Source organism: Labrus mixtus, chromosome 18, assembly GCF_963584025.1.
Source record: "Labrus mixtus chromosome 18, fLabMix1.1, whole genome shotgun sequence".
Lineage (NCBI taxonomy): Eukaryota > Metazoa > Chordata > Actinopteri > Labriformes > Labridae > Labrus > Labrus mixtus.
Window position 1 is genome coordinate 21,456,206 of NC_083629.1, and position 27,973 is coordinate 21,484,178.

General features: G+C 41.3%; 2 protein-coding genes across 3 annotated transcripts in view; both read left to right on the forward strand.

Moving 5' to 3' along the window:
- LOC132992874 (large ribosomal subunit protein uL13-like) overlaps positions 1–26,657 on the forward strand; it is a 176,720-nt gene extending 150,063 nt beyond the window's left edge. Inside the window, exon 5 of the mRNA XM_061062429.1 lies at positions 23,996–26,657. Within this exon, the coding sequence (XP_060918412.1) occupies positions 23,996–24,136 (141 nt within the window). The 3' untranslated portion in view covers positions 24,137–26,657. The remainder of the gene's footprint in view (positions 1–23,995) is intronic.
- On the forward strand, positions 5,471–24,020 carry ppp2r5ca (protein phosphatase 2, regulatory subunit B', gamma a). 2 transcript variants are annotated; one of them, XM_061062420.1, is made up of 14 exons: positions 5,471–5,630; positions 13,202–13,401; positions 15,564–15,674; positions 15,915–16,007; positions 16,104–16,234; positions 16,359–16,418; positions 17,147–17,255; positions 17,525–17,578; positions 17,791–17,961; positions 18,072–18,199; positions 19,520–19,621; positions 19,802–19,874; positions 21,825–21,941; positions 23,521–24,020. In XM_061062420.1, exons 1-14 carry the CDS (start codon positions 5,537–5,539, stop codon positions 23,653–23,655), a joined length of 1,578 nt encoding a protein of 525 aa, XP_060918403.1. In that variant the 5' UTR covers positions 5,471–5,536; the 3' UTR covers positions 23,656–24,020. The 2 variants fall into 2 exon arrangements, with proteins under 2 accessions (XP_060918403.1, XP_060918405.1); XM_061062422.1 differs by lacking the exon at positions 21,825–21,941.
- Positions 26,658–27,973: the final 1,316 nt, after the last annotated feature.

Below are 27,973 nucleotides of genomic sequence, written 5' to 3' on the forward strand. Positions count from 1 at the left end.
ATCGACGAGCTGCTGACTCAAATCACAACACTCAGAGGCTCGTCATTGAGCAGCTCGCAGTGAGCTGAAACACGTTTTTTCTCTGGTGTTGACACAAGTCAAAGCACAACATTTTAACACGGACATGAGTTTTAATTAATGCGTCACTATCTCCACTGTGTAAAACAAGCTAAAAAAAATGTGTTTGAGTAGTGCCGTGTAGAGCCCCCTCTTTCCTCGCTCCTTGTCCGTCTATCTGGGCCACAGAGAGGAAAACAGAAACTTGGCGTCGGGGGTAAAAGCGGCTCACCATCTCACGCTGCATCTCTATGACACTTCATTAGGAAACAATAGAATCAAGCTGATTTTGTAGCTGACGCTCGCTCCCGTCGCATGCTGTAAGGAGAGTCTGTGATGTGAATATCCACTCACCAGGAACACATTTAAAGCTCCTGTGAGAAACTCTGGGTTTGTCTCAATTCTTGCGACCCCCCTGTGGACAAAGTGGTGCGTCTCATCTCTTCAGTAATCTTGCCTGGTTTTGTTCAGTCCGTGTTTTCTGATGAACAATCTCATCCTGCTGTCTTGTAACAGTCGTCATGTATCACTAATTGTTTGGAAAAAGCAAACCATGCCGTTTCATCAGCACGCTATTGATGGCCTCGTCTTAAAGCTACCCTGCGACTAGAAATCTAGAAATTCAGGTACTAAAAACGTCAACAGAAATAAGAAATCATGATGCAGACAGTTTTATTTGCTTTTGTCGGTGATGAATATTTATCAGGATTCATTTCAGTCTGTTTCATAAGCAGCTAAAAAAAACCTCCTCACAGGAGCTTTAAAGTAGATGTTTAACATAAGGCAACCCTACACTGGAAAAACTTTATTTTCATGTTTTATTAATGTCTTTAATCATTCAAAACATGTTATAACCTTTTCTGGTTTTTTTGCAACTTGTGCACACGATACACAAATAAAAAACTGCTGCCACGGTACTTTATGAGAGAAACTACTCTAAAATATTGACAAAGCTAGCTGAGTCAGAATCAGGGCAAAGACAAAAGAAGTCATGAGGATGATTGCAAATGGATTTTTGGTTGTAGCTTAAGGAGCTGTCCTTTTTTTATATACAGACATTTTTTTCCCCGGGCTCTTTTTGTACTCTCTCTCTCTCTCTCTCTCTCTCTCTCTCTCTCTCTCTCTCTCTCTCTCTCTCTCTCTCTCTCTCTCTCCCTCTGTTTGTGAGTGTGTGCTTGTGGGAGAAGCATGAAAAGTGGGTCTATAAATGTCTGCATGCCAGTAACAAATGAAAAGTCGCATATCTCTGTTATGGATCAGATACGAGACATTTTATCATTCCAGTGTTTTTTTTATGGAGTGCCTACAGAAGTTGATGTGGTCTTAACTGCTTGTGAGTACAAAACGTTGTCACCGGGGCAGCGGTCCGTGTTTGATGAAGAAGGATAAGCCATTTGTTGTTGTTCCAGGTGTTTGTAAAACATTCAGTGATCGGCTTGTGTTGCACATGCAGTAATTTAACGGGCCTGTGCTGCCCTCTGCTGGCTGAAAATGGAAATTCAGTTCTGTTGTTTCCTGGGTTGAAGCAGAAGCTGAAGCTTCAGTGCATGTTTATACATAGTTTTTATTTTTCACTGTTATCATATGACACTTCAATAAAACAGTGCTACTTGGTGTATTAGTGTCAATTAATGCCTTGAATAGACTGAAACCCAAAACATGACCTCACATTACTTTTAGTGGGTCGCACTCAGCAGCTAGACGATACACACACACACAGTGACGACATGGATTTAAAATAAAACACGTCACAGGTTATTTTAATAACAACAGTAACTATTTCGGGTTCTGGAGACTGATAGCCGCTGCAGACTGATTTTCATTTGGTGCATTTGTGAGTATTTAAGAAGTGTTGCGTTTGTGGGCGTGACTCAAAATAAGCTACAATATCATGCGTTCATGATAATGAAGAAACATGTGAACGCTTAGTAAAGATGATTATTTTCTTTAATGTGTTTTAATGACAGATGGTGAGGTGGCACAGAGGAGGCAAACTCCACAAAGATAGTTGTTGATTGTCGTTCTTGTTGGTTTTGATCTATTTATATTCTTCTTCTATATACCTCCTATTTTTATTCTATTTGTATTGATCTTACCTTTTCTGTTTTGATTTTTGATTTTGCATTACCTACTTCTCTGTCTTGCTGCTGCATCATAAAATCTGATCTTTTATCGTATCTCATCTTAATGACTCTTTTCAACTATTAGAAGAATGCTAATACAAAGTCAGCAGGTGTCCCGGGGGTCGTCCTGAACCTGAACACTCTCCTAACCAGCCAGTCCAACCAGTAGGAAGCAAGTGACAGTTTACAGAAAATACCGCCGCCCGTTGTCATGGCGTTGGAATGTAATGGCACCTCTCAGAGAGGCTTTGGCCCCTCAGTGAGAACTGCTTACAGATACACTTCTACACTTGGCCTTCTTTCCGTCCTCTCTGGTTCCTTTCCTTTTCTTCTTGTCAAAAACCTGGACCTTCCTCTGTGTTGTGTGAAGGAGAGTTGTCTAATAACCAGACGTTCAAACTTAGATATTGTACTTTTTAAAGATCGAACAATATTGATACCTCTTTTGTTACCATGGCAACAAAGTCCTTGGCATCTGATATTGGCCAAAGCCCAAATACATTTGTAACCTTTCTTTGCTAAAACTTTCCCAATGTATATGTGTGAATGTCACTTCCTCTGCCCTGAGTCTGTTTAGAAGAGACATAAAGCTTCTTCTTCTTCTTCTTTATGTGACGCCAAAAGATCTTGAGAAACATCAGTCTTTGCCAACCTGTGACCCTGAAGAAACCACCACTGCTCTCTCTCACTCTCACTCTCCCTCTCTCTCTCTCTCTTGCTAGCGGCATCTTGGGGTTATAACTGAAGATCAGTCGTTTTAAACCTCGGGTAGCTGATACTATCAGTGGTTCAAAGAACAGAGGTTGCATTGTTTTAAAACACGTGGTAGCAAAAAGGATCAAAGTATCGAACGTTTTGACAATGTTTGTGTGAAGATGTATTTCTTTTAGCATTAAAGGAGCAGTATGTAACTCTGACACCTAGTGTTTAAAATGGGTACTGCAGTGAAAACATTAGAGAGAGCTGTCTCCCCCCCCCCGCCCCCCTCCGCCCTAGAGTTGATTTGCATGCTGGTTGCCATGTCGGTGTCGCTGAAGCTTCAGTGTTTATCCAGCTCTGCATCGGTATGTAAACCTTTCTGCGCTCTAACCTCACTCTAATTTTCAAAAAGCATCTCCAATATTGATCCTAGTTTGAGCACGTTTCTGCTCGTGGAGCTTATTAGAAAAACTCAGAGGCTTTTTAGGTCAAGTAGAATCAGTTATATCTGAACCAGTTTGCCTGTCCGCTTCCATCGCTGCAACACTTGTTGGTTTCCCATTTGCCTGGCAAACTGAGGGACGTCCAAAACGGCCGTGTGGGGGTGCCTTAAAACTGCCTACCGTCTCTGGTCAACTCAAAAACAGACCATTCAGGACCAGAACCTAAACTTACAAGGAGGACATACTGGCTGCTGCATTGTAGTCAGAGAAGCCAGCACTTCAACATAGCATGTTTCCTTAATGTCATATAGTAAGGTCATTTTATTTAATTCAGTAGATATCTTACAGATTGGTCCTTTAATGTAGACTGTGAGATGTTAGAGTATAGAGAGAACACTGGAAGAAACAAGTGGTTAGAATGTCATACAAAGTCACACACATATTTCTGTGTCTAAATAAACCAATGTTTATATTTCATTTAACATATTAAAGGGATTTTTGTGTCTACTCGGCGATATGACAAATGTCACACAGACTCTTGAAATAGCGGATGATACCTGTGGCTCACTGCTGGAGAACAGCAGCGCCCTTTGGTTACGAGCTGACTGTGAAACGAGTGTGAAAATTGTGTAGTACCCCCACTGTTATGAAACTTTGGTTTGGTCTTGTGGTGCGAATGTGGTTTTCACTTCGCGTGCCCTCCAAGAGAATCACATGAAACACAAGAAAAGCCGACTCATTATGCAAACATGACATGCAGATTATGCAATTTTCTCCCTGGAGTTGGATTTATTCTTGCTGCCTTGGCTCTTGAGATAATTATTTAGAAATGTGACAGTCTAAACAAACATCCAGCCATTATTTTTACAGCGTATCCCGTGCGGGGTCGCAGGTTTTTTATTTTTTTTGGAGCCGATCCCAAGCTGTCATTGGACGAGAGGCGGGGTAAACCCTGGACTGGTCACCAGTCAATCACAGGGCTGACATGTGGAGACACACAACCAGTCACACTCACATCTAGGGACAATTTAGAGACACTGATTAACCTAATGAGCGTGTGGGAGGAAGCGGGAGTACCCAGAGGGAACCTACACAGAAAGGCTTTCGAACCAGGAACCTTCTTTCTGTGAGTCGACAGCGCTAAAAACTGCAACAAACTTTACCTATATAATTGAATATGCATAATATTCACATTTTAATTATTTAATAACTCAGGAAGGCTTCAGTGTCCTGCATTTTAAATCTTTGCATTTTAATATCTCTGGCTTTCACACCTGTTTTAAGCTACTTTTGTTAAAATCTCCACTCCACGGCACTCAAATAAACCACAAATTCTGCCATCGCCATGAATGCTATGTGCATGCAAAGTTTACATTTTTCTCTATGGAAAGTACTGTAAGTGTAAAATCAGCTTTTTTCACGTCTGTTTATCTTACTGGACTAGATCTAATCATATATTTGTTTTCATATAAAGTTTTCTTATCCAGGGTGACACTACACCATATCTTTAATATTTTGGTGCAGAATAATTGTTTTAAATTTGCTGGAGAGCTCTGCACTTTGAGTGGTCAATAGTCCCGTTCCTCAGCCCCTCATGTGGTTCCTACTTGATTCCTTCTGCTCCTCATTGAATCCGAGGATTTTCTGGCCCCTCTGACCCTCTCCTCCTCCTCCTCCTCCTCCTCCTCCTCCTCCTCCCTGTGATAAAGAACCGAGCAGAGATGACAGGAGGAAACCGTGAAAGACTTTAGAGGATTCTCTCTCTCTCTCTCTCTCTAAGAACACTCAAGTTATTCCCAGCTGCTTATCTAAAGTCAGATTATTCTGAAAACCCTGCTAATGGTAAAACTGTGCAAAAGACTTAAGTCAGTCTGATCTGAGATCTGTTGCAGGGGCCTGCCTCCACCACAGATCCAAGTGAGCGAGCGAGCGAGCGAGGAGGAGCCTGACCAAAAAAAAAAAAAAATTCCAATGTATGTCCCTCCCACATTCATCCCCCTCCATCCAATCACTCTCCCTCTCTCCCAGCAGCCTTTGCCCTCATTGCTCCAGAGCAGCCGCGGCTCGACCAATCAGCTCCCCCCCTCGCTGCTTACATCACTAACTAGCCAGTTCCCTCCAGCAGCAGAGAGCTTCATTTTCTGATCTGCTTTTGTGCTAAAATGGAGGCTGGCCTCTCGCCCTGAGTTGATCGCCTTCCTGGTTGAGGTTTAGATGTTGACATGCAATAAATCTGGAGACAGGATGGTTGTTGATGCACCTAACTCCAATGGGCCTTTCCAGCCGGTGGCTCTTATGCACTTCAGAGGTACGTACGGACACATTATTCTTCCTGTATTGTCCTGGGGAATTAGAGAGGGAGAGAGAGAGAGAGAGAGAGAGGGAGAGGGAGCTGTGTGTTGCTGTGCTCCTGTTCCCCTCCACTGGTTACTGCTTGGTTAGTCAGCATTCAGATGTTTGAGATACCATCTTTGTTTTCTGTGCGCTGTGCCACAGCAGCTCTTCAGTGTCTGAGAGGGGAGCAGGGCTATTGTTATTCATATGGCTTGTGTGGGTTACTGTGAGACACGGGAGCTACATAAAAATCTGGTTTTACTAGCTAGCTGCTCTCCCTCTGCCCATCCCCCCGCCGAGCTAGTGATGTCAAAGGAAGTGAGGTCATAGCCTAGGGAAGGGTCTTCTCCTTAGTTTTCATGTGTTTGATTGTCTTCCTGCATTTCCCACATTACCTGGACCATTTATCAAGTGAATCTCTTTGAGGAAAAAGCTGAAGAGGGATCAAACGTTCTCAGCTCCTCCTGGCTTCTTCAACCAAAGCCGAGCGTTTTTTTTTGTTTTTTTTTATTTTTTTTGTCACACTCCAGTTGATCTGGTCTCACATTGGTCATAGTGTGTGTAGGCTGTAGGCAGCCACAGCTCTGCAGCAAGCCCCCCTTGTCTTCAGCTCCTCCACCCTTTATCCTCCTGTTTAGCGGCATTGCTAAGGTACCTTGAGGTGTTCCTCTCGGTAACGAATCACCAAGAAACTAAACATGTCAACAAAGCACTGCTGTCAATATGACTGTGCTAACGTCGAGAGCACAGCAGCTAATGTTTTTAGGACTACAGCACACCAGGCCCCGGCCTCTTAATGTGTGTACAATGTACTCAGTCATGTTTGAAAGGCCCAGCCTGTTACCACTGTACCCGGGTGCAGCCCAGCGTTAGATGAAGCCTCGGGCGATTATTGATCACACTCTATTGAGCCACAGAGGAGACTGCCTTGAATGACAACTCAGTGATGGGGAACAATCAGACTCTCTTGCCTCTTTTCTCTTTCTTGTGCGTTTTTTTTTTTTTTTTTTTTTTTTTTTGTCAGCCTAACCCCGGTTCAGACCGAGTGCCTCGTATCCAGATGCAGAGTGTTTTTAAACTGCGTCTCAGTCGAGTGTATAAGTGACGTCTGTAGCGTGCCTTCACTTCCCCTTTTTACATGAGATTTTGTTTGTTAGGGGAACTGAAACTACTGCTAAACCACACCGATGTGTACATGTGTATATGGACACATACACAAACAGATACACCTTGATATGCATATATAGCAGAGCCCGACCGATTCATCAGCCAGCCGATAGTATCGACTGATGTTAGCTTATCCAGTGACTGTATATGTTTTCTACAAGTTTTTGATAACTGCATTTGAGGGATCAACACAATAAATAAATGAATGAATCTGTCTCGACAGATCGAACACAGGTCTAAGAAAGATATCGGGCGATATATAGGTATCTGATTTAACGGTATCGGCCTCAAAAATCCCATATCGGTCGAGCCCTCATATATAGGATACTGTTGTTCAGATATTTTGTCTTCCTCCCCCTTATTGAATCTGATCCCTCTACTTGAGTTTTTGCTGATACGCCTCCCAGACTAGTGTGCTAAAAATATCCATACATCGACTTACAAAAACTTGCTTACTGTACCTACTAGAGGACGATCCTGGGGTCGATATCTGAACAACTCTACTACAGGATTGTGGTTTCTCACTAGACCAGCTCTAATGTTTTTTTTTTTTTTTTTTTAAACCAGGTTAAGGGTAACAGACACAGACATTTCCTCTGTGTGGTTTCACAGTAGTGACCCTGGCCCCCGGATCTGAGTACGCTTGACCCAAAAGTCCGGGTTCATTTGATCGAGTGTGCCCGACTCTGCTTTGAAGGGGCGGTCTTGGTCAGGATTCATGTGTACTCGAGTACGCTCCAGGGAAATGTGAACAACCGTGCTCCGACAAGAAAGTGGACCGTTATATGAAGTATTCTAAACTACTCCTGCTTGTGGCTTAAAAAACCCCGTTGTATCCGCACAGCACGGGGTCTGTTTCATCCTCTGGTAGATGTGGAAGTAGGAAGCGGGTCACTGTTGGAGTTGCTATAGTTGCTGTTTCTTCTTTTTTTCTTTTTAGGCAGGTTTACAAACCCAACTATGTGCATACTGCCACCTGTTGTATCGAAATGTCTACATACGCAAGACCTGGGTACGGAACGATGTTGTTGCTAATGTGAACGCAGACCAGCGTGGAAGTAGGGGGGGGAAATCGTGCTCGGGTAGGGTACCAAACAGTCGTGCCTAATGTGAAAACGCCCTCCAAGTCCCTGTTTGTGTTATCAGAATTGCAGGAGACGGAACATGTCTCACCAGAGATGCTTGTAGAGCGTCTCTGAATCTTTAATATTCCATGTTTTCACATTAAGATGCACGACTGAACCTTACCATCGAGCCCCTGCGAAGCACTCTTCACCATTATTAGTCACGAGGGAGTCTTGAAATTGCTGCCATGAATGTGTCTCAAGTGTTGTGATGATGCATACCTTTAATTCCCCCCCACTCCCCCCCCCCCACAAACATCACATGGGTTTGATCCATTAATTCTCCTCGGTCTCTCAGCCGTTCACTGCTCTTCAATGAATGTATGAATGTGGCCAAAACCAGGTTGATGAGGCGCCTTCAGAGCGGTGACGCACCGTCCCTGTGCGTCTCTATAAATAGGAATCAGTCAATGTTTACATTGATCATAATATTCTGCCGATACAGCAAAGTAAGTGCAGAATACTGGCTGTTCATTCAAGCCATCTCAAGAGAAAACATAGAAACTGTAGCTCCGATGACATTTCACTTCTAATCATTTGTTATCTATGTTTTGAACACGGGGGACATTAAGATAAATCTTTTCTCTGTTCTCCTCAAGACACGGTACTTGTGTTTTCTTCCTCCCCTCCTAAGGCTTCTGTTGGCTACATTAATAGAGGTCACATTGTGGTTAACATCATTTTTTTTTTTTTTTTTTTAAGGATCACAACAGAGGGCCTTTATCTGTTACACAACAAGCTGCTGGGTATTTTCGGAGTGTACAGAAACTTTATAACACAGGCAGACGGACTTATGTAATAGGAGCAGCGAAAGTCTGACACAGTCAGGGTGCGAGGCATGGCAACACATTCCAGGCCGGCTTCACGTCCCCGTGCAACCAGCACAGATTACAAACTTTGTTAACAGCACAAAGCTTATGCCAAGGAGAGAGAGAGAGGGAGAGCTGGTAACAGAGTGAAGTTTTTACTGTTGTTCAAGTTTCCTCTGGGGAGTTTATCTGGAGCACCTCATGACTTTAAAGGGCTCATACTGACACGTGCAGTGTTCCATTCTATTAGCTACACAATGACGGTACTTAGAAATAATAATAAATGTCCAGCATGGACCCTCTACTTTATCTTTAATATCCACTCATACCCAATCAGGCCCTTTTAAAAAAACATCTGCATGGCCTTTTCATAAAGTACAATGAAAATAAGAAATGCAAACATATTAATGATTTATCTTTTAAAATTACCTCCCGACCTGTCAATGCAGCCGTACAGAACAAATGCCAGTTACTTCAATGTCTGCAGGAGCCGGGGATCGAATCCCAGACTCAGGTCGAGATACGACCGACTCTACCAACTGATCCACAGCCGCCCCCAATAAGTGCTAGTGCATGAAACACTCCATATGCAGAAAGCAAAACATCAATTCTTTCTTCCTCAGTTTGAGCAAATTTGACCCATTGGTTTGATGGGTGTCATGGCCATGACTTTCACACCGTTAGGAGTCAGTCAGATGAAGCTCAAGCTAGCTGACGGCTACCCTCAGATGAATTGGTGCCAATATAGTGGTGGGGGGGAAAAAACGGCTTGCTTTATTTACTTTTAATTCAGCAGGTTTCATGTTGCAAACAACAGGTATTGTGCAATTGTTGTGCAGTTTTTCTTGGGGCGAACAGGAGTTGTGAATTTCCACCATCATGCCGACCAGATGAAGCACAAGCTAGCGGTTAGCTTCCCTCAGATTGAATTGAATGAAGGGTGCTGGTGACTGTGAATTAAGCTAGCAAGATGGCAGCAGAAAAAGAGAAGTGTGAGCAAAATTTGGTGTAAGAAAACTGTTCTATTGAAACTCTACAAAGACAAAACATATTACAAGAAGGATCTGTGAGAACATCCGAAATAGGAAGAGAAAATATAGACTTTTTTTTTCTCTTTACATCCTGTGCACTGGCTGTCAGCACATACTGTATTTCTGATCAGACTTAAAGCTGTTTGTTGGCAGTGACGTCGTTTCCTCCTCTCTAGATCTTTGCTTGAGTTGCACTTTCATTCTGATGTGTCGCTTTGGACTGAAAGTCTTCTAAACAGCCTGTGGAGTTGTAAAATAATAGAAACTGTTTAGCTTATGAGCCTACTTTCGTATTTGTTCTCTTAAACCAAAGCCATGTCCTCATTGCAGTATGTGACAGTCACAATGCCTTTGGCTGTCACAGCTTCTTGTAAATGGCCGATAATGGCCGCTTACACACTTACCCTCTGTCCCCTGGAATTCTCAACTCACTGTCATCAAGACAAATTGGCAAAAAGTTGAAACTGACGCTGCAGAAGTGTGTTAGTGTGTGACTGTCTGTCTGTGTGTGTGAGCCAAGTCTCCATAATGTCTGAATAGGATCACTCTCCTCTTACCTAGAATTTGCCTGTTTGCAAGACTGTCAAGTGTGTGTGTGTGTGTGTGTGTGTGTGCATGCTTGCGTGCATGTGTGCCCTTCTCTGGCCTTTGTGACTCTGTACATTCCTTGCATCGGAGGATAGATTCAGTTTGCCTCCTTCAAGTGTCTCCATGACATTTTTCCTGCACTGCTTTTTTTTTTTCATTTTCACATTCATGGCTGAATCTGAGAAATCCTTGTGAGAGAATCGCACTAATAATAAAGTAGTTTTATATACATTTCTACATTCGATATAACCTCCAATTCCAGTTCTCTTCAAGTCTCGGTTGGTTAATTCAAACTCTTTCTTTCCTGATTTGAACCCTGCGTTTTCTTCATTAACCACCATTTCTCTTATCTCAGTAATTGGAAGAGTACAGCCTAAAGGTTACAGTGAAGCAGTATTAGAGGAAGGTGATTCATCTCTTTTGTTTCCCTTTGATGTATACTTGTGCCATGGAGTTTATATGAATCACCCGGTGGCGTCCACATCCTCGTCCTTATGTGCAGACTGCCTCCGAGTCTCAGCGCCTGCCCTTTGTTAACACCCCACACCCTTAACTGATGAGTAATTATATAGAAAACGCTGGTTTTATCAAGGTTCCACAACACTGTATGTGCTTTCTACATTTCATTATGCATTTACATGAACATTGGATGGATGTCCTCGCCTGCACTACCTCATGCCCCTCTGAAACGATGTCCTTGTATCTCTTTAATTTTTTACAAAAACTGGAATTCAATTTGAGTACGTATGTTTTTATCAGAGGCCATTCTGGTTGTGGAAACGCAGAAAATCCTGACGTAAAACTGTAGGCACCACACGATGCATGTAGGAAGAGATTACTGTACTACAATGGAAGTATAAATACCAGACTGGCAAACTTACAGCATTTAAGTCTGCTTTTTTATTGTGCATTTTAAATCACTATAAACCAGATGAGAGCAGTTTGATTTGACACGCCTGTTATCAATGTCGCATGCAGCTGCTTCTGTTGGCACACCTGAGTTTACGGCTCGAGCATGTTGACATTATACAGTTGCCTATTTTACTACAGCTGCAGTTGGGATCATGCTGTGACAAACGTACATGTGGCAGTCCGGATAGAAATATGAGAGAACAATCTTTAACCAATCTGATATTTTATTCTGAAGATAACTTTATTTACTCTTGATTATGTGTTGATGGAACAATGTTGGTAATATTGGTACATGGCTCCAGAGTTCAGCAGGTTGAAATCACTTGGTAGTTGGACCTGACCGATATGGACTTTTGGGACTGATGCCGATTTCTGATACCGATATATTGCCGATATCTTTCTTGTTTCAATCTTCGATCTGTAGAGATAGATATACACATTTATTGTGTTGAACCCTTAAATGCAGTCATCAAACACTTGTGGAAAAGATGTATAATGAAGATAAGATGGAAGCTCAACTGGAAAGTAACTGCGCATGTACGAGCATCACTGCTTTACATTGTGGAGAGTGATAATGCTTGGTGTAATCCATATAGCGCCCTCTGCTGGTAAAAGAGAACTGCTAGTGTAACACAATGAAACTCAAATGAAATGCTTTTTGACTGGTGAACAAATCTAGTGATATCGTTGCATATCTGCAATAAAATTAGCCTCTACCGATAGTAGCTGGTTATGCAAATATCGGCCGATATTATCGGCAGGCAGATTTATCAGTCGGTCTCTACTTAATAGTAAACAGGTCTTTAAGCAGTGTTTTGGAAATTTTGTCAAATGTGCCAATTTGGATGCAAGTCGAGTAATTGTAAGGCTCAGCCATGTGCCAGTTAGCTTAGCTTGGGGCTATAGGCTAACTTGGCTTGGAATTGTGACAAGATCGACAACACGTTTTCTTTTTTAATTATTGACAGGTGTTTGTAGAAAGAGTTTTACTTTAAAAAAATAGTAAGTTAGCTGTTCCCTCTAATTCTGGCCTTATGCTAAGCTAAGCTAAATGGCTGCCGTGTATGACTTCATAATTCAAGTACAGGTTCAGCATGGTGTTTATCTCATCATCTAACTTTAAGGGTATAACCACGTTTTGGACAGTTTAATGCTTTTATGCAGAATCTATTCTGATATGAACTGTTCCATAAGAGGAATTATTTTGGTTGCCGAGTCAGATTTGTTCATTTTCATCAAATGTGGCATATCGATCGTAAAAAAACAAACGGTATAAAAGAGAGAAAAACAAGCTACAACACAGTTTGTGTTCCATAACGACATAATTATGGTGTCGCTATGTGTTGTTTTACCACATCAGCAGGTAGGAATTTTAGAGTCGCCCCAAATGGTTGTTTCCTCTCTGTGGTGTCATGTGTGAAGCGTCGATTGTTTGTGTACAAGCCCGTGCTCTTCTTGAGTGCTTCGGTGGAAATGAAGCGAAACAGGAACTCCTCAAACCGCCGTGGACAAATAAGATGACAGACTTAAATAGCTGGGTTTCCTTCATAAAAAGATCTTTTTTTTCTCTCTCTCTCTCTCAGCGTGAGTGTCAAATGGCTAAACTGTGACCGTTAACCTACTTCCCAAATCCTTCATCCTCGTCTCCTTCTCTTTCTTGCCTTTTAACCCTTCACATTAATCTGGGCTTCGACCGTCTTAGCATACCTCTCAATGCACTTTAGTCTTCATGACTCATTTGCCAGTTTTCATTACTCTCTTGCTGCCTCCGATTCCTTCGTGTATGTCATCGCTGTTTTAACTGACAGTCCTCACCCTTTGACATGGCTCCATTGTCCTATATTCTGAACCGCTCTAATCCATCCCCGCTTTTTGCTTCACCCTATTTCACTTCACTCCAATTTGTCTCCTCAGATGTGGCCCCGGCAGAGCAGGAGAAGCTCTTCATCCAGAAGCTACGACAGTGCTGTGTCCTTTTCGACTTCCTGTCCGACCCGCTGAGCGACCTGAAATGGAAGGAAGTGAAGCGGGCGGCGCTGAGCGAGATGGTGGAGTACATCACCCACAACAGGAATGTCATCACAGAGCCCATCTACCCGGAGGTGGTGCACATGGTCAGTAGACGTGTGAGGTGGTTAAAGCTGAAGATGGGGAAGTTTGGTGAAATAAAACAAGGGCTGATGTTTATCATTTGGATTTTTAATGGGACATTATTTTTCTAGGGGCGATGCAGCTGATTGTCTTGTGAATTTCAAACAATCTATTCAGTCACCTGTTTTTTAAATTGATTGTTCAGTCAGTAAGTGTCCTCTGTCCTTTAAATAATTGGTAAAGAATAGAGGGGAAAAACACATGACTGGCTGCCCACAGCAAGCGCTCCTGAGCTGGTGGTGGTGGAGGGGGGGGGGGTTTGGTGCCTTCACCACGGCAGTGCTCAGGAAGTGAACTGGCACCTCTCCAGCTACCAGACCAATTTCGAGATTTGGTCCGCACTGGGACTTGAACCAGCGATACTCCAGTTCCCAACCCCAAGTCCCTACAGACTGATCTACTGCCTATTAAATGAGGATTTAGAAAAAAAGATCTGCCTTCATTTGAAACACATTTTAGACAGGACAAGTATGTACTGAACAAGGCTCATTATACACCCTGCCAACTGACTCAAATAAAAATCTCTACATGAAGCTTTGGTGTTACAAATTAGTCACTTTACTGGAAAAGGGATGTAATAAATATTTCATTTTCAGCAGAAGTGACAGCGAGTTGTTTGAAGTAGAGGATTTACAAGTAAAATGTATCAACAGAGAACCAAAAGGAAGTTGTCATGATGATAAATTCACCCTCTTATCACATAGGTAGTGTTCACACATACAAAAATAAAGCTATAAACATGATTTAAACAGCAAAGTCTCCCTCCACCTCCTAAACAAAACTCCTCTCTCTTCATCATCAAAGCCATCAGAAGAATAGCTGTAATCTCACTCATGACGTTGCCTATTAAAGGTCCCATTGTGGAGTTATTTCAAAGTCGTTTTCACAGCATGTCCAGGGTTGAAGCGCAGCACAGCACAGACAATCCTTCCACCTTGCAGCCTGTCTTTTCAAACAAGGCTCCCAGTGTTTTAGTAGGCCACCTGCACTGTCCCATGATCTGCCTAGCAGGGAAAAGAAAGCCCACAGGGGAGTCAGTTGACACTGCGAGAGAGACCAGAAACACAGCACACTTGGATTATTGTGGACCAAACCCTTGGAGGCCAGTTGCAAGGACAAAGTTAACATTAACCTCAAAAAGAAAAGTTATTTTGGAATACCTAAGACACAACAGTTCAGAGATGTTACAAAGAGACTAATATCAAACATCATGTTTTTTCAAGTAGAGTTATTCGTTTTTTAAATCAAGAATTGACAGAACACTGGGAAAAACATCATGAAGAAGATTTACTTTATTAATCCTGCAAGGGGAAATTCAATTTTACACTCTGTTATTGAGACATGTTACACACACATGCAAATATATCCTATATAGGATCCTATAGACATGCATTTATGGAGATGTCAGAGGGAGGGGGCTGCCCAAAGCGAGGACTCCTGGGCTGATGGGGGGAGGTTTGATGCCTTGCTCAAGGACACCTCGGCAGTATTCAGGAACTGAACTGGCACCTCTCCAGCTACCAGACCAATTTCCAGATTTTATCCGCACGAGGACTTGAATTGGTGACCCTCCGGTTCCCAACCCAAGTCCCTACAGACTGAGCTCCTGCCACTCCTTATAGCTGATCTTTGAACACATGAGCAAGCAGCTGAATGAATGAGCTGAACGGTTTATAATCAACCATTAAACACACTTCATGTGCTTCAAACTGTGAAAATGTGTCCCATAGGAAGCAGTGCTTTAGGGACTTCATCACAAACATGCTTTCCTTTAACTGCTTTGACTGTGTTTGCATTGATGGCTCTGGTTTAAGTTAAAATGGAAATATATGAAAATGGTGTAATAATTGGGAGTGTTGAAGATGGTCAAGATTCAGTACACTAAACGGGCTCTATTGTTGGTTTAACCACATGTTGTGAATGTAAACTTCCAACAGGAAGTCAAGTACCAACTGTGTGTTTTCCCAACCTGTAACCAGATCTGGGTAGAGCTTTTGGCATTTGTGTGGTCACAACATAAACTATGACTCTGGGGTTATCAAAACAAAAGAAGGAAGTTAACTGAACGCGCTTCCCGCTGGTGGAATACACACTCATGGTATCATTTTCTTTTGTCTTCTTGCAGTTTGCAGTGAACATGTTCAGGACATTGCCTCCATCGTCCAACCCCACCGGAGCGGAGTTTGATCCAGAGGAAGACGAGCCCACGCTTGAAGCTGCATGGCCACACCTCCAGGTTGAACTTTAAATCACTGAATCATCTGCAAATGGATAAAACATCCAATTCTCTAAAAAACATCAAAGTCACTGTTGAAGAAGATTAGACTTGATTTAGATGTTTGATTGTTGGTGAAATTCTCAAAGTAAGGATGATGCATGTTGACAACGAGCTCAGTAGTAACCCATGCACAAAAAAGCTTGTCTGCATCCGTTTAAAGTTATGTTACTCACTGCTGTTTTCTTGTGTTTCTTGCAGCTCGTCTACGAATTTTTCCTTAGGTTTTTAGAATCGCCCGACTTTCAGCCCAACATAGCAAAGAAATACATCGACCAGAAATTTGTTATGCAGGTAGGAAAAAGAAAAAACCCTATTTCCAAACCCATATGATTGCATACCGAACTGACATGATGGAGCTGACTGTCATTTCTCCTCTCTTTCCCGCAGCTCCTAGATCTATTTGACAGTGAAGATCCCAGAGAGAGAGACTTCCTAAAAACCACCCTCCACAGGATCTATGGAAAGTTCCTTGGGCTCCGAGCATACATCAGAAAACAGATTAATAACATTTTCTATAGGTCAGTGCAGTCTTTTTTTGAAAATGTATACAGAGACGGATGGTCCATAGATGAATCATTTGTTATTCAGTTTATACAAGGCATGACCGTTGATGCTGAAACACGTCCCTGTTTGTTCTTGCAGGTTTATCTATGAGACAGAGCACCATAATGGTATAGCAGAACTACTGGAAATACTTGGAAGGTATGCACGTTTGCTCAAATTTGTTGTATGTTCAACTCTTTTATGAAAGTGGGCCAAACCCTCGATACACAAAGCAGCAATCCATGACACATATCTGAACTATGGCTGTCAGCATTAACTAGTGAATCAGGAATAATTAAGGTCTGAATTTAATGCATTCATTCTTTTTTTTTTTTTTTTAAATCGTTTGATCATATGATATTTTGTCTCTTTAGACACACTGCGGAGGTTTATCCACAGTGTCTCCCTGTAGTCACAGTTTGAAAAGAACAACACTCTGCTGCATCTTTGAATGTCTCATTTCACTTTAAGGGTGCACTCACAGTAGGCAAAGTTGTGCTAAAGCATGATTGCCCCCCCCCCTCCCCATTCCCCCGCTGGCCTGCACTCACACTGCTCCAGGACTAACTGGGCCTGAGCATGGTTACCTCTTGTACATAACATTGTAATACAACAAATGCATGGCTTTACATGCATATATAAATTCAAAATAAAAGCATAAAGATTTGTATCTGTGAATTCCAAATAATGGTAGTTAAAACAGGTGAAAAAGAATATGATAAATAGCGATCAACTGTTGAAATTTAGCCATTATTGCCAATCATTAACAGTCCTAATCTAAACCGAACTTACTGTTAAAGCCTTTTTTTATTTCCATACTAGCTATTCAATCCCTGCACACCACTGTTTCAGCTGTTCTTATTATACATCCGTTTTTTATCTTTCAGCATAATCAATGGATTTGCCTTACCACTCAAAGAAGAGCACAAGATTTTCCTGTTGAAGGTTTTATTGCCTCTGCACAAAGTCAAATCACTCAGTGTCTACCATCCACAGGTACGTCTGTCCGACACAAACTGAAGCAGCTTAATGTTACTTTTACTGTGCAAGAAAAAGGAGAAATGTATGTATTTAAATGTTCTCGTTCAAACCTGTTATTAGCACACACCTCGGGTCATTCTGCAGGTGATGTAGAAAAGTGGCTTTACAAGTTCCAGCCAGTCAGTCCCCGAGGCGTCTCGAGTCCCCACGCCTGTACTTTGCTTGTGCGTAAATTGAAATACTTCTGACAGTCTAATGATTGTATTTGTTTATGTGTTTTGTAGCTGGCCTACTGTGTGGTGCAGTTTTTAGAAAAAGACAGCACTCTTACTGAGCCGGTATGTCAAATAATCCTCATATTATATGCTTTTATACTGTCGCTGAATTTGTTTAAATCTATTTTAAAAATCTAAAGCTGAGGTTTGTTTTGTGAAACTATTCATTATGGTTCATTACATTCCTGGAAGTTTCATTTATTTGTACATCCAAAGCTCCTTTACCCTCCTTGTTATCTTCTGTAAACATGGCCTCCATCTTTTTCCCCGCTCAGGTGGTAATGGCTCTTCTAAAGTACTGGCCAAAGACTCACAGTCCCAAGGAAGTGATGTTCCTCAACGAGCTGGAGGAGATCCTGGACGTGATCGAGCCCTCTGAGTTTGTCAAAGTACAGGAGCCTCTTTTCAGACAGTTGGCCAAGTGTGTGTCCAGCCCGCACTTCCAGGTAACCGAAGGGTGACCACAATCTGAACTTCATAACTCCAGATATCTTTTTTTCTTTTTTTTTTTTATGTGCATGTCTGACTTTTTTTTTTTTTGTTGTATTTTCAACAGGTGGCAGAGAGAGCCTTGTACTATTGGAACAACGAGTACATCATGAGTCTGATCAGTGACAACGCAGCCAAGATTCTGCCTATCATGTTCCCTGCTCTGTACCGCAACTCTAAGACCCACTGGAACAAGTAAGACCCTCAAACGTAGTCTTGTACACACAGGCTGTTGTGATGTCCGGATACGCTCTGTACGTCACACTGCATGTCACACCAGCCCGACACAATAACTCGCAGTACTCTCAAGTGTGTGAGACCTGAGTGTGGTCACAGAATGTACTCTCGTGTACAGCCAAACTCTCGTGTTCAGTCATACTCCATCATAAAGGATCTATAAATGGATGTTCACCTTTTAGATGCATGCCTTTTGTTCGCTTCATTTAGACTTGAATGGATCTCTTGAGTTGGAGACTTTCAACATGCTCTGTAGTGTTTCTGCCCATTTCAGTATAGATAAATGCTTTATTGATCACGAGGGGGATTCAGGAGGGTTCATTAAGTCACATTTCCACCATGCAGTCCAGGTTGGTTTTTCAGTACAGTTTGGAACGGTAAGCCCTGACCCCCCTTGTGTTTCCACAGGTATTAGTGTGATATCATAGCAGTGTGACACAGTGTAGCCCACCAATAAATTCAACATGGATTAAGAACATGAGACAGCAAAAAAAGGGCAACAATGGAGGATGTCCACCTCCGAGGTCGTCCACAGGGCGGTGCTAAGTGCTGACATGAGTCGCAAAAATACCAAAAACAGCCTTGAAATTACTCTCTCCAAATCCATGTGATAGTCAAAGTTTTAAAAAAAAATCTAATATATAAACTGATGTCAATCTTTTATATGCTACTGTACTATAAAACCAAGCTTCTTAAAGGAAGATTGTGCAACATTTTACACATAAATAGAGCAGAAAAGAGTGAGAAGCGCGAGTTCCGCCAGCTGTGTTGTTGTCAGGGCTGTGTTTACATCATGTTTACATGGACGGGACGGCCTTGTGTATAAAGATGTTTTAGTCAAGTACTAGAGAAAAGAAGAGTGACATCGTCTACTCACTGCTTATTTGGATGTTGTGAATGTCTTTAGATGACGGCCATTCCATATCAATGTATGTGCAATATGGAGCTATGAGTTAACCAAAGTGTGCTAACATTAGCATGCTAACACAACAATGAAGGCCACAGGCATGTGTGGCACAAACAGCAGTTTGTTTTGGTTCCATGCTGGTGCTAAAGGGCGACATCTACTGGATCAAAAAAGTTGCACATCCTTCCTTTAACATTAAATATAAAATCTCCTCTTCAGTGTCCTCCATGTGAGGTCGCTCAGTGTTTTAGCTTTGTGCCATGCAGAGTCAATAGTTGGTAGTTCAGAGGGGGAAACATTGGCTTTGAAGTAAAGGCCCTTCCTATTGGTATGATTTGATTCATGAATGTCTGCTGTGTGTGTGTTAACAGGACCATCCACGGCCTCATCTACAACGCTCTGAAGCTCTTCATGGAGATGAATCAGAAGCTCTTCGATGATTGCACACAGCAGTTCAGGGCGGAGAAAAACAAGTGAGCGCCTCAGACTTTTTCTCCCACTATTCGAATTAATTTTTTTTTCTTTACTGATGTCTGAAGTTATTATTGCAATCAGCTCCTTCATTGCAGCTTGTTAACTGTCCGCAGTTTCACATTTGTCCGTGCAGTGATGCAGATTAATGACGTGAGGTTTTGGTGTTTTGTCCCTGACAGAGAGAAGGCAAAGTCAAAAGAACGCGAAGAGGCTTGGATCAAAATCGAGAATCTTGCCAAGTCAAATCCACAGGTGAGCAGTGATTGTGTCATTGTAAAGACGCATGCTTTTTCCCCCCTCATAACTGAAGTGTGAGTGTGTCTGTAACTAATACTTTAGAAATGGAATGCCTTCACTTTTGCTCATTGAATTGTAGTTTCCTTTTTTTCATCTTTATCCTAAGTTAAGTTTGCTTAGACTCTTTGTTCATGCTCTCATTTAGTAGTTATTGTGTTTGTTTGTTTTTTTTCCAAATTACACTGCTGCTAAAGATGGAAAGATCTTGATGAGTGGCTCTGCTCTAACAATGTGCTTAGTTGTGGTGTGTGTGGTTCGAGTCGGACTTCTCTTTAATGAATCAAGTTCTTTGTCAGAGAGACGTTTCAAGAGTAACTTTATGATCCTACTTTTAGATTCCCTCCTTTAAACGGATTTTGGCATCAACTGTTACACAATATGACGTCAGAGTTGAGTATTAGAGAAACACCATGGACGTGTGCTGACTCTCTTTGTTGTACTACTTGAAATCAGTCTTGGTCTCGAGACCAATTTTTCATTTTCTCGGTCTCATCTTGGAATGAAAAGTATTTTTACTGGGTCTTGTCTCGGTCTCAGACTTGGCTGACTCTGGATTTTAAATCAAGACCACCTCTGATAGGCTAAGTCATTACTGTGATTAGAAGGAAAACGCATCTTTCTACAAGAACAAATAACTCTGATTATTATCCCCCGGCCGTAACCTTCTCTGTGTTTAAGTCTAAGTGAGTGACACGCCCACTGAACACAAGATGATGATTTTTCAATACTATTTATGATCTTGGTCTTGATCTCTAAATGTCTTGGTCTTGTCTTGGTCTCGGAGCACGCTGATCTTGGGTATTGTGGTCTTGACTACAACACTACTTTGTTGCTGAGAGTAAGATGACGAGCTTGATACTTACATCTATTTGATAAACTTGAAGCTACACAGTTGGTTAGCTTAGCATTAGCACAAAAATATGAGGAAAGGCTTGCCTGTCTCTAGCATTACACTCGTAAAATAGGGTTTCTTGGCTCATAACAGTAGCTTTATGGACTCCCTGTACGGTTGCCCAGCACCTAGCAGGAGAATCCAGGAAGTGACTGCGCCCCTGTTGATTGATACTTAGACGTATAAACCCCTGTAAAACAGCAGCTGTTGTTTTTATGTTACGTAATGTTCATGTTACTGAGCTTTTAAGGTGTGGCTAATATGTAACTGTTGGATGTGGCTATGCTAGCCCCCCCCCCCCCCCCCCCCCCCCTGTTTCCAGCTTTAGTGCTGAGCTAAGCTAACTGCCTGCTTCAACTCAAACACACAGTGTTTACAGTGCAGACGTTAGTGAGAAGAAAAAGACCATTTCTTTATTTGTTCCTGTCAGTGTAGAAACCCCCATTATTTTATTATGTAATGAAGTGAAACAATGTGCCATGAATTATTGAGATTTTAAAGATTTGTTTTGGGGCTTTTTGAGCCTTTTATTGGAGAGATGGGACAGTGGATAGAGTCAGAAATCAGGGAGAGAGAGGAGAGGACTGAAGCCTCTGTACGTGGGGCACTGACTGCCAGGCTAGCGGCGCTCTGTTGTTTTTGTTTTTAAGAGGAATGAAAGGAGCCACAGGTCGGTTTTGAACCCGTGCCGCCCGCCTCGAGGACTTCAGCCTCTGTGCATGGAGCGCGCAAACTAACCACTCCCAGTTTCTAAATGATTTATATTTAGGGTCTCTCACGAGGCGTCCATCTTTAATGTAATTTGACGAACAAATTGCTTTAAAATGTAAAAAACAAAGAAATCCTCTTTCATTTAGATTCCCACACACCACATCTAATGCATGTTGACTAGTTCTGAGTTGCTCCTCTTCATCAGTTCAGAGCCTGATTCCTTCTAATTTGCATGCGACTGAAAGTCTTTTCTCCATCCTTTTGTGTTCTTGTTTTTTTGTTTCCCTTTGTTTTCAACATAGTTCTCTATGTATGTTGATTCCTCTGACCTCAATAGTCCTGTAGCAATGGAGACGGATATCCCTTTGATAGAAGATGTTCAGAGGTTAAAAAAGACAGTTGAGGAGGGCGCGACTCAGGTAAACCTGCCTTTCTCTCGGTCTCTGTTTATCTTTTCTGTTTAATCAAAGTCCTCTGAATTATAAAAAGTTTATTTTCTCTAAGCTAAATGAATAATGATTGTTTACTTTTTCTGTTAAATCATCTTTAAAAGTCATGTTTAATGTCTGTTTTTGAAGTTGTTGTAATGAACCACATGGACTAAACAATGGAATCAAGAGCTTCTTTACTGTGCCTGCTTCAGCCCTGCATGTTTTCTTAGACGTATGGAGCCTTAACGTGTTCGTCATAATACAGATGAAGAAGCTATCATGAAATAAATAATACAAACATAATAATATGACAAAACATCTAATTTGAGGTCGTATCTGTCCCACAAGCTTGTTTGGATTGTGACTTTTACTTATTTTATTATTTTCTACAACGCTGTGACATTCAGTGAAAACACCAATTATTCACAGAATGGAGCAGTGTGCTGGCACGTTTCTGACCCCTGATTCACAAACAAATGTGCTAAATAAATTAAAAAGGGGTGGTGCGATATTGTACCGTGACAGCCCTAAATACAACACACATGAATTAACGAATAGTTGAAGTACCTCTATAATGTATATCTCAACCGAACACTTTTGCAGGTTTGTTGATGTTGGCATCACTGTAGTCATGACAACGGTAGTTTTAATATTAACCATGATGTCCCAAAGTTAAGTGTTATATTCAAAAAGGACATTTTAGTCCCTCCATACGACTGTGAAATATTACCGTAAAACTTCAAATAAAAGCCCATTCCAATTTAAGAACCAGTCCCTTTGACTCGCCTGGTGTTACAGTCATGTTTAGAGGCCTATTTCCATTTATTGTTGAGCTAGTTTGCAGATCCAAAATAAATGTAGAAAAAGGAGTACATAGATGCTGTCTTACAAAGAAAGATCAAATGAGTGATTTATAATTACATTTTTAACCATATCCTAATTGTGTAAATTATTCTTACTGGTGTTAAATTTAAAAATGTTAAAGTCGTTATCATCTTTGTTGTGCACGAGTTTGGTTTGAAATTAATTAAAGGCCTGCTGGTACTGAGCCGGTCCCAAATAAAAACAGGGTCATCTCATAGACTGAATAAAAGAAAAGCACAGGCTATTATTTGAAGTTTTACGGTATTTTTCACCTTTTTGCCCCCAGAAATCAATTACATTTGAATAATTCATGTTAAAAAATAGCATCATTTACTGGTACATTTATATATTAAGGGCTGTGTTTATTATATATATTTGACATGAAAAACAATATTATGTATTTTTTATCTCATGATACGTCTATATTTTGAAAATTGCACACGTTTGGGCTCCATGTAATCAGTGCAGGATATTAAATGTTGTGTATTTAATTTAAAGTATGTCGTTGACTCAGTGCACCGTGTTTTCACTCGAGTCTTGTTTTCTTTTCTGTTAATTAGATTTTGATGTAACTGAATATTGCTGGAGCTGCTGTGCTCCGTCTCAGTGATAATATCAGAGCAGAACCATAATTTGACATCCTGACAGGAAGAGATGACACGAGAACTCGTTACTGAGTCCTAACTCGTCTTTTACCTCTCAGTTGCAGCATGACCATCGGAAAGAGCGGCCTATGGTGCGACGCAAATCTGAGTTGCCTCAGGATATCTACACCACAAAAGCCTTGGAGTCCCACCGCAGAGCTGAAGACATGTTGACCACCCACGATGGACTCTAGTTATCCTGTTACCTGCCGGCTCTTTTGGTTCAACTGCCCCCCTTTTACCCTCAATAGAGACACGGACATCCTCTCCGCCCAGTTGCCAGAATTATTGGTTAACCACGCTGGGCTCTCCATCCATCCTCCTCAACATCAATTTACCCACAATCCTCGGTTCTCCTTCATTCCTGCTGCCCCAGTGCAGACGCCCTGAATCCCCCCCCCGTCCCTCTGATTTCTGCTTTCTCAGGTTTTATTTGTCTTTATTTGGAGACGAGCGGGAGTGTGTTTGTGTGTCTCTTAGCCCTTGCCACGTTCAGTGTGTTCTGTAGTTATCCCCCCTATCAGTTCCGTTCTTTTCGCCCTCCAGCCGCCCCCCCCCCCCCCCCCCTCTGCACTCACTGTAAATGTGGAACCTAGGAGAAACGGGCGTCACAAAGCTGGTTCCTTCATTCCTTCCTGCAAACGTGTTCACAATGGATTGGACATGGAAACATAGGAACTGACTGACTCACTGTCTAAGGATCATCTCTCGGTCTCTGCTTGGTTTTCTTTTCTGTTTAAGGGATCAAAAACAGAACCGGTTGGTGAAAGATGAAAGACGAGACTTTCCTGTCAATCTGTCGTATGTTTTCTTTTTCTTTTTTTTTTTTGTTGTTGCTCAAACTAACGGACATCTTGTCAGTGCCAAGACCGTTGTGTTCTTTGCGTTTGTTTGTGTCATGTTTCTACGTGTGACTTTAACAGGGACACTTGCCTTTGTTTTTTCACTGGTGTTTAAGGGTTTTTAAAATTTTTAGTTTAGAGTACGCCAGACCAAACTGAGGCCTGTCCTCAGCCTTGCAAATGTCCAGGAAAGATGGCGAGGAAAGAAGACGTTGTCCTGTGGACATCCAACACTTTCCATTTTATTGTTTTTGTGCCATATGCCGCTCTTTTGATATGCTTGCTTCCCTATGTTCATTGGCAATATTTGACAACCCAGACCATAGTGATGTGTACACAGTTCAAACAATGGTACTAACTGATGTTCAGTTCAGTGGATTATGATGAACATGATTGAAAGCTGCATGTCTTTGCTACCTTTAGCAGCATTAGCTGATGCTTGGATGTAGCAAGGAGAACCTTCAGTTGCACAAAAACAACCGAATATAAAAGACGAGAGAGAGAGTGGTATAGTGTTGGCGTAGGATTTTATATAAACTGTCCAATGAATAGGAATGATTATCTTTATAAAGGAAATATAATCACAAACTAGATCATGTGGAAGAGGCTAGCAAACACTTTAATTAACAGCTTCAAATGCCACTTGCTTTTAGCAAACATTTAATTTTAAAGTCTCCTAATTAAAAAAATATAAATTAATTTATTATCAAACGTAAAGGTCACATGATGCTAAAAACAATGAATATGTTTTTCAAAAACACAATTATGTGTACATGGTCTGTCTACTATGAGAAAAGTCCATCCTCTCCGTCTTATGCCTGCTCCACTTTTCAGAAAATGTGTGCTCAAACAGGCCGTTTGGAGATTTTACCTTTGTGACATCACAGAGGGCAGTAACCCCTCCCCCAGGTGGGCGACACTCCCACAGCTAGGTGTTTGTTCTGCCCTCTGAGTCTGCCTTGTCATCGTAAACAATAGGGCATGGAGTGAGAAAGCTTGAACCATCAAAGTCCTTGAATAGGGGCGTGGTCATACAGCTAATTTACATATTTAAAGGTACAGACACAGAAACAGCCTGTTCTGAGCAGGGCTGAAATAGAGGGGTTTATAGACATGATCAAATACAGGATCAGAGTGGATTTATAACAAGAAAACTTAACAGACATGTTTTAAGAAGCTCTGAGACTTATTTAAACTTGTTAAAAAATGAGGAGAATATGTGACCTTTAAGAGCTTGTAACCTCAGTAGTTAATAATAATAAATGATTAATACACCAAGGACCTGATGAGAGCTACCAAAAATCCCTTAGGCTAAAGGTGTAGCATGTTTGTGTTGCTACCGCGCCTCCTGTCAGGTGTTTGGTTTGAGGAAAGGAGAGTATCTTCCAGTCAGTACCATTGTTTAAACTAAAAGGAGGTCTGCTAGTTTCTTCATATTTGACGTGTCGTATTTCTTTGTCTTGTCTCTGGAGGTTCGTAGCCTGGATGTCAGGTTATTTCTTTTTGGACTTTTGTTTTCTGGCCTTTCACGATTGGCCAACGTTGAAACACACTGGTTATCAAACGGCCACAAAAATGCCAGATGCTGAAAATAAAACAAATAAAATACATTGTGACTTGGCTTGTTAACTGTATTAATACTGTATTTGCTTGAATGCAAAAAAAAGATGTAAATTAGAAGTACCATGTTAAACATGTACCTTTTACCCCTGGAGGAATGCCATTCACCAAACTGACTGATTTCTGTCGTCGAGGTCGTTGCATTTATTATGAAACAGTACTGCTTGCTGGGAGAGATGTTTAATGGATTTTATGAGTTTCCGTCAAGAGATGTTCGAGGTTTCGTTTAGTGCTGAACAACAAGTCGTCCGCGATAAGAAGAGATGATTTAAAAATGATTCGCTGGCTTGTTCTCTTTCTGCAGGATCCTTGCAGACCTTTTAATTTTAACATATTATTTCCAAAACATGATAACTTAAAGTGTCCTTTTGTATGTGACCTGTACTATATGATTCATTTAATATTGTATATATGATTTACCTTGTTTCATGTAGTGTTATATATCTAGAATTAATTTTGTACAAAATTGTCCCTCTGTACAGAATAAAAACATCAATAGCAAGTGAAAGAAGTCAATCTGGCACATACCGTCTTATTTCTCCTGTTTTTGATGTACTCGCAGCAACCAGAGGATTTCGACAAATGTTCTTATTTTTATGATCAAAACCTGCAAAGTTTCCTCCCTCCTCTATATAACTGACAAATGTTCATGCCCGTTGTGTGCTCCTATCACTGTCTTTAGTGGTGTACAACTATATAGAATGAATAAAGAGATTATTTGAATATATTTTCAACCATGCATCCATTGGCTTTACTTGACTGGAGGGCACATCGTGACTGACTCTGTGATACCTTTGTATTGAGATTACTGATAAAAGGACTTGAATTTGCGTAGTTCTTTTCTAGTCTTCTAACTACTCAAAGCGCTTTTACACCACAGGTCACACCTACACATTCACACCCATTCACACACTGATGGTAGAGGCTGCTGTGTACAGTGACCATCAGTATTAACTAATCCATTCATACGCCGAGGAAGCAGCGGGAGCAACTTGTGGTTAAATGTCACGCCCAAGGACACATTGGACATGTAGCAGCACGAGCTAGGAATCGAACCAAGACCTTGCGGTTAGGAGACGACCGACTCTACCAACCGAGCCACCAATCAATAATCAATAGAACACGCTACAGTCCATTTCCTCCTAACAGGAACAATAAGGCTGGTTTTACATTTATATAATTTATGACAAATAAATCATCATAATGGTGCAACATTTGAACTATTAGCTCGTCCTTTACTTGCTTTAATACACACATTATATCAGCAGCAAATAGCCACTTTGGCAGTAGATTGCTTTGACCACCAGGGGGAGCCAGATACTTGAAAACGAACATTTGAGTCAATTATGAAAATGTAGAGGGTGACATCTGCAGCATCACTTGTTACACATACATTGAGACTTGCAGCATGCATCCTGCCAAGTCTTAATGAATAATAATGATAATAATAACTTTATTTACATAGCACCTTTAAAAACACAGGTTTACAAAGCGCTGTGACAGAATGTAACATAAGGACAAAGAAGAGAATCCTAAACACTAAAGAATGAAAACCAAAAAGACAACAAGAGAACCAAACAGACACACAACTTCAAACCAAACATCACAAGAACATCAGAAGAACCCGACATCATGACAGGAGATCAGGAGGACCAGATGATGTGAGATAAAAAAAAAAAAAACAGGTATCTAATCCTTCACTGTACGCAACATGCAAAGTGTTGTGCTCCTCTTAAGGTTAAACTGACACAGTCTTCAGTCCCTCGCGCACACTGCAATTTAAATATAACACTCCAACATGTCATCATCATCATCATCATCACGCTTTGTTATTGGGAATGGACTCACCGACACAAACAATTTGAAATACTAAAACATGTTTTCCATTATAATGCAAATCAGCAGGTAAGTGGAGGAGCGCTGTAATAGATAATGAATCTCATTATCTCTTAAATTTCTGATTCATTTAATGAGAAAAAAAAAAAAAAGTACCCACACTCTAAATATTAACACACTTGGAGAAAGTACCTTTCAGATTCACATATCAATA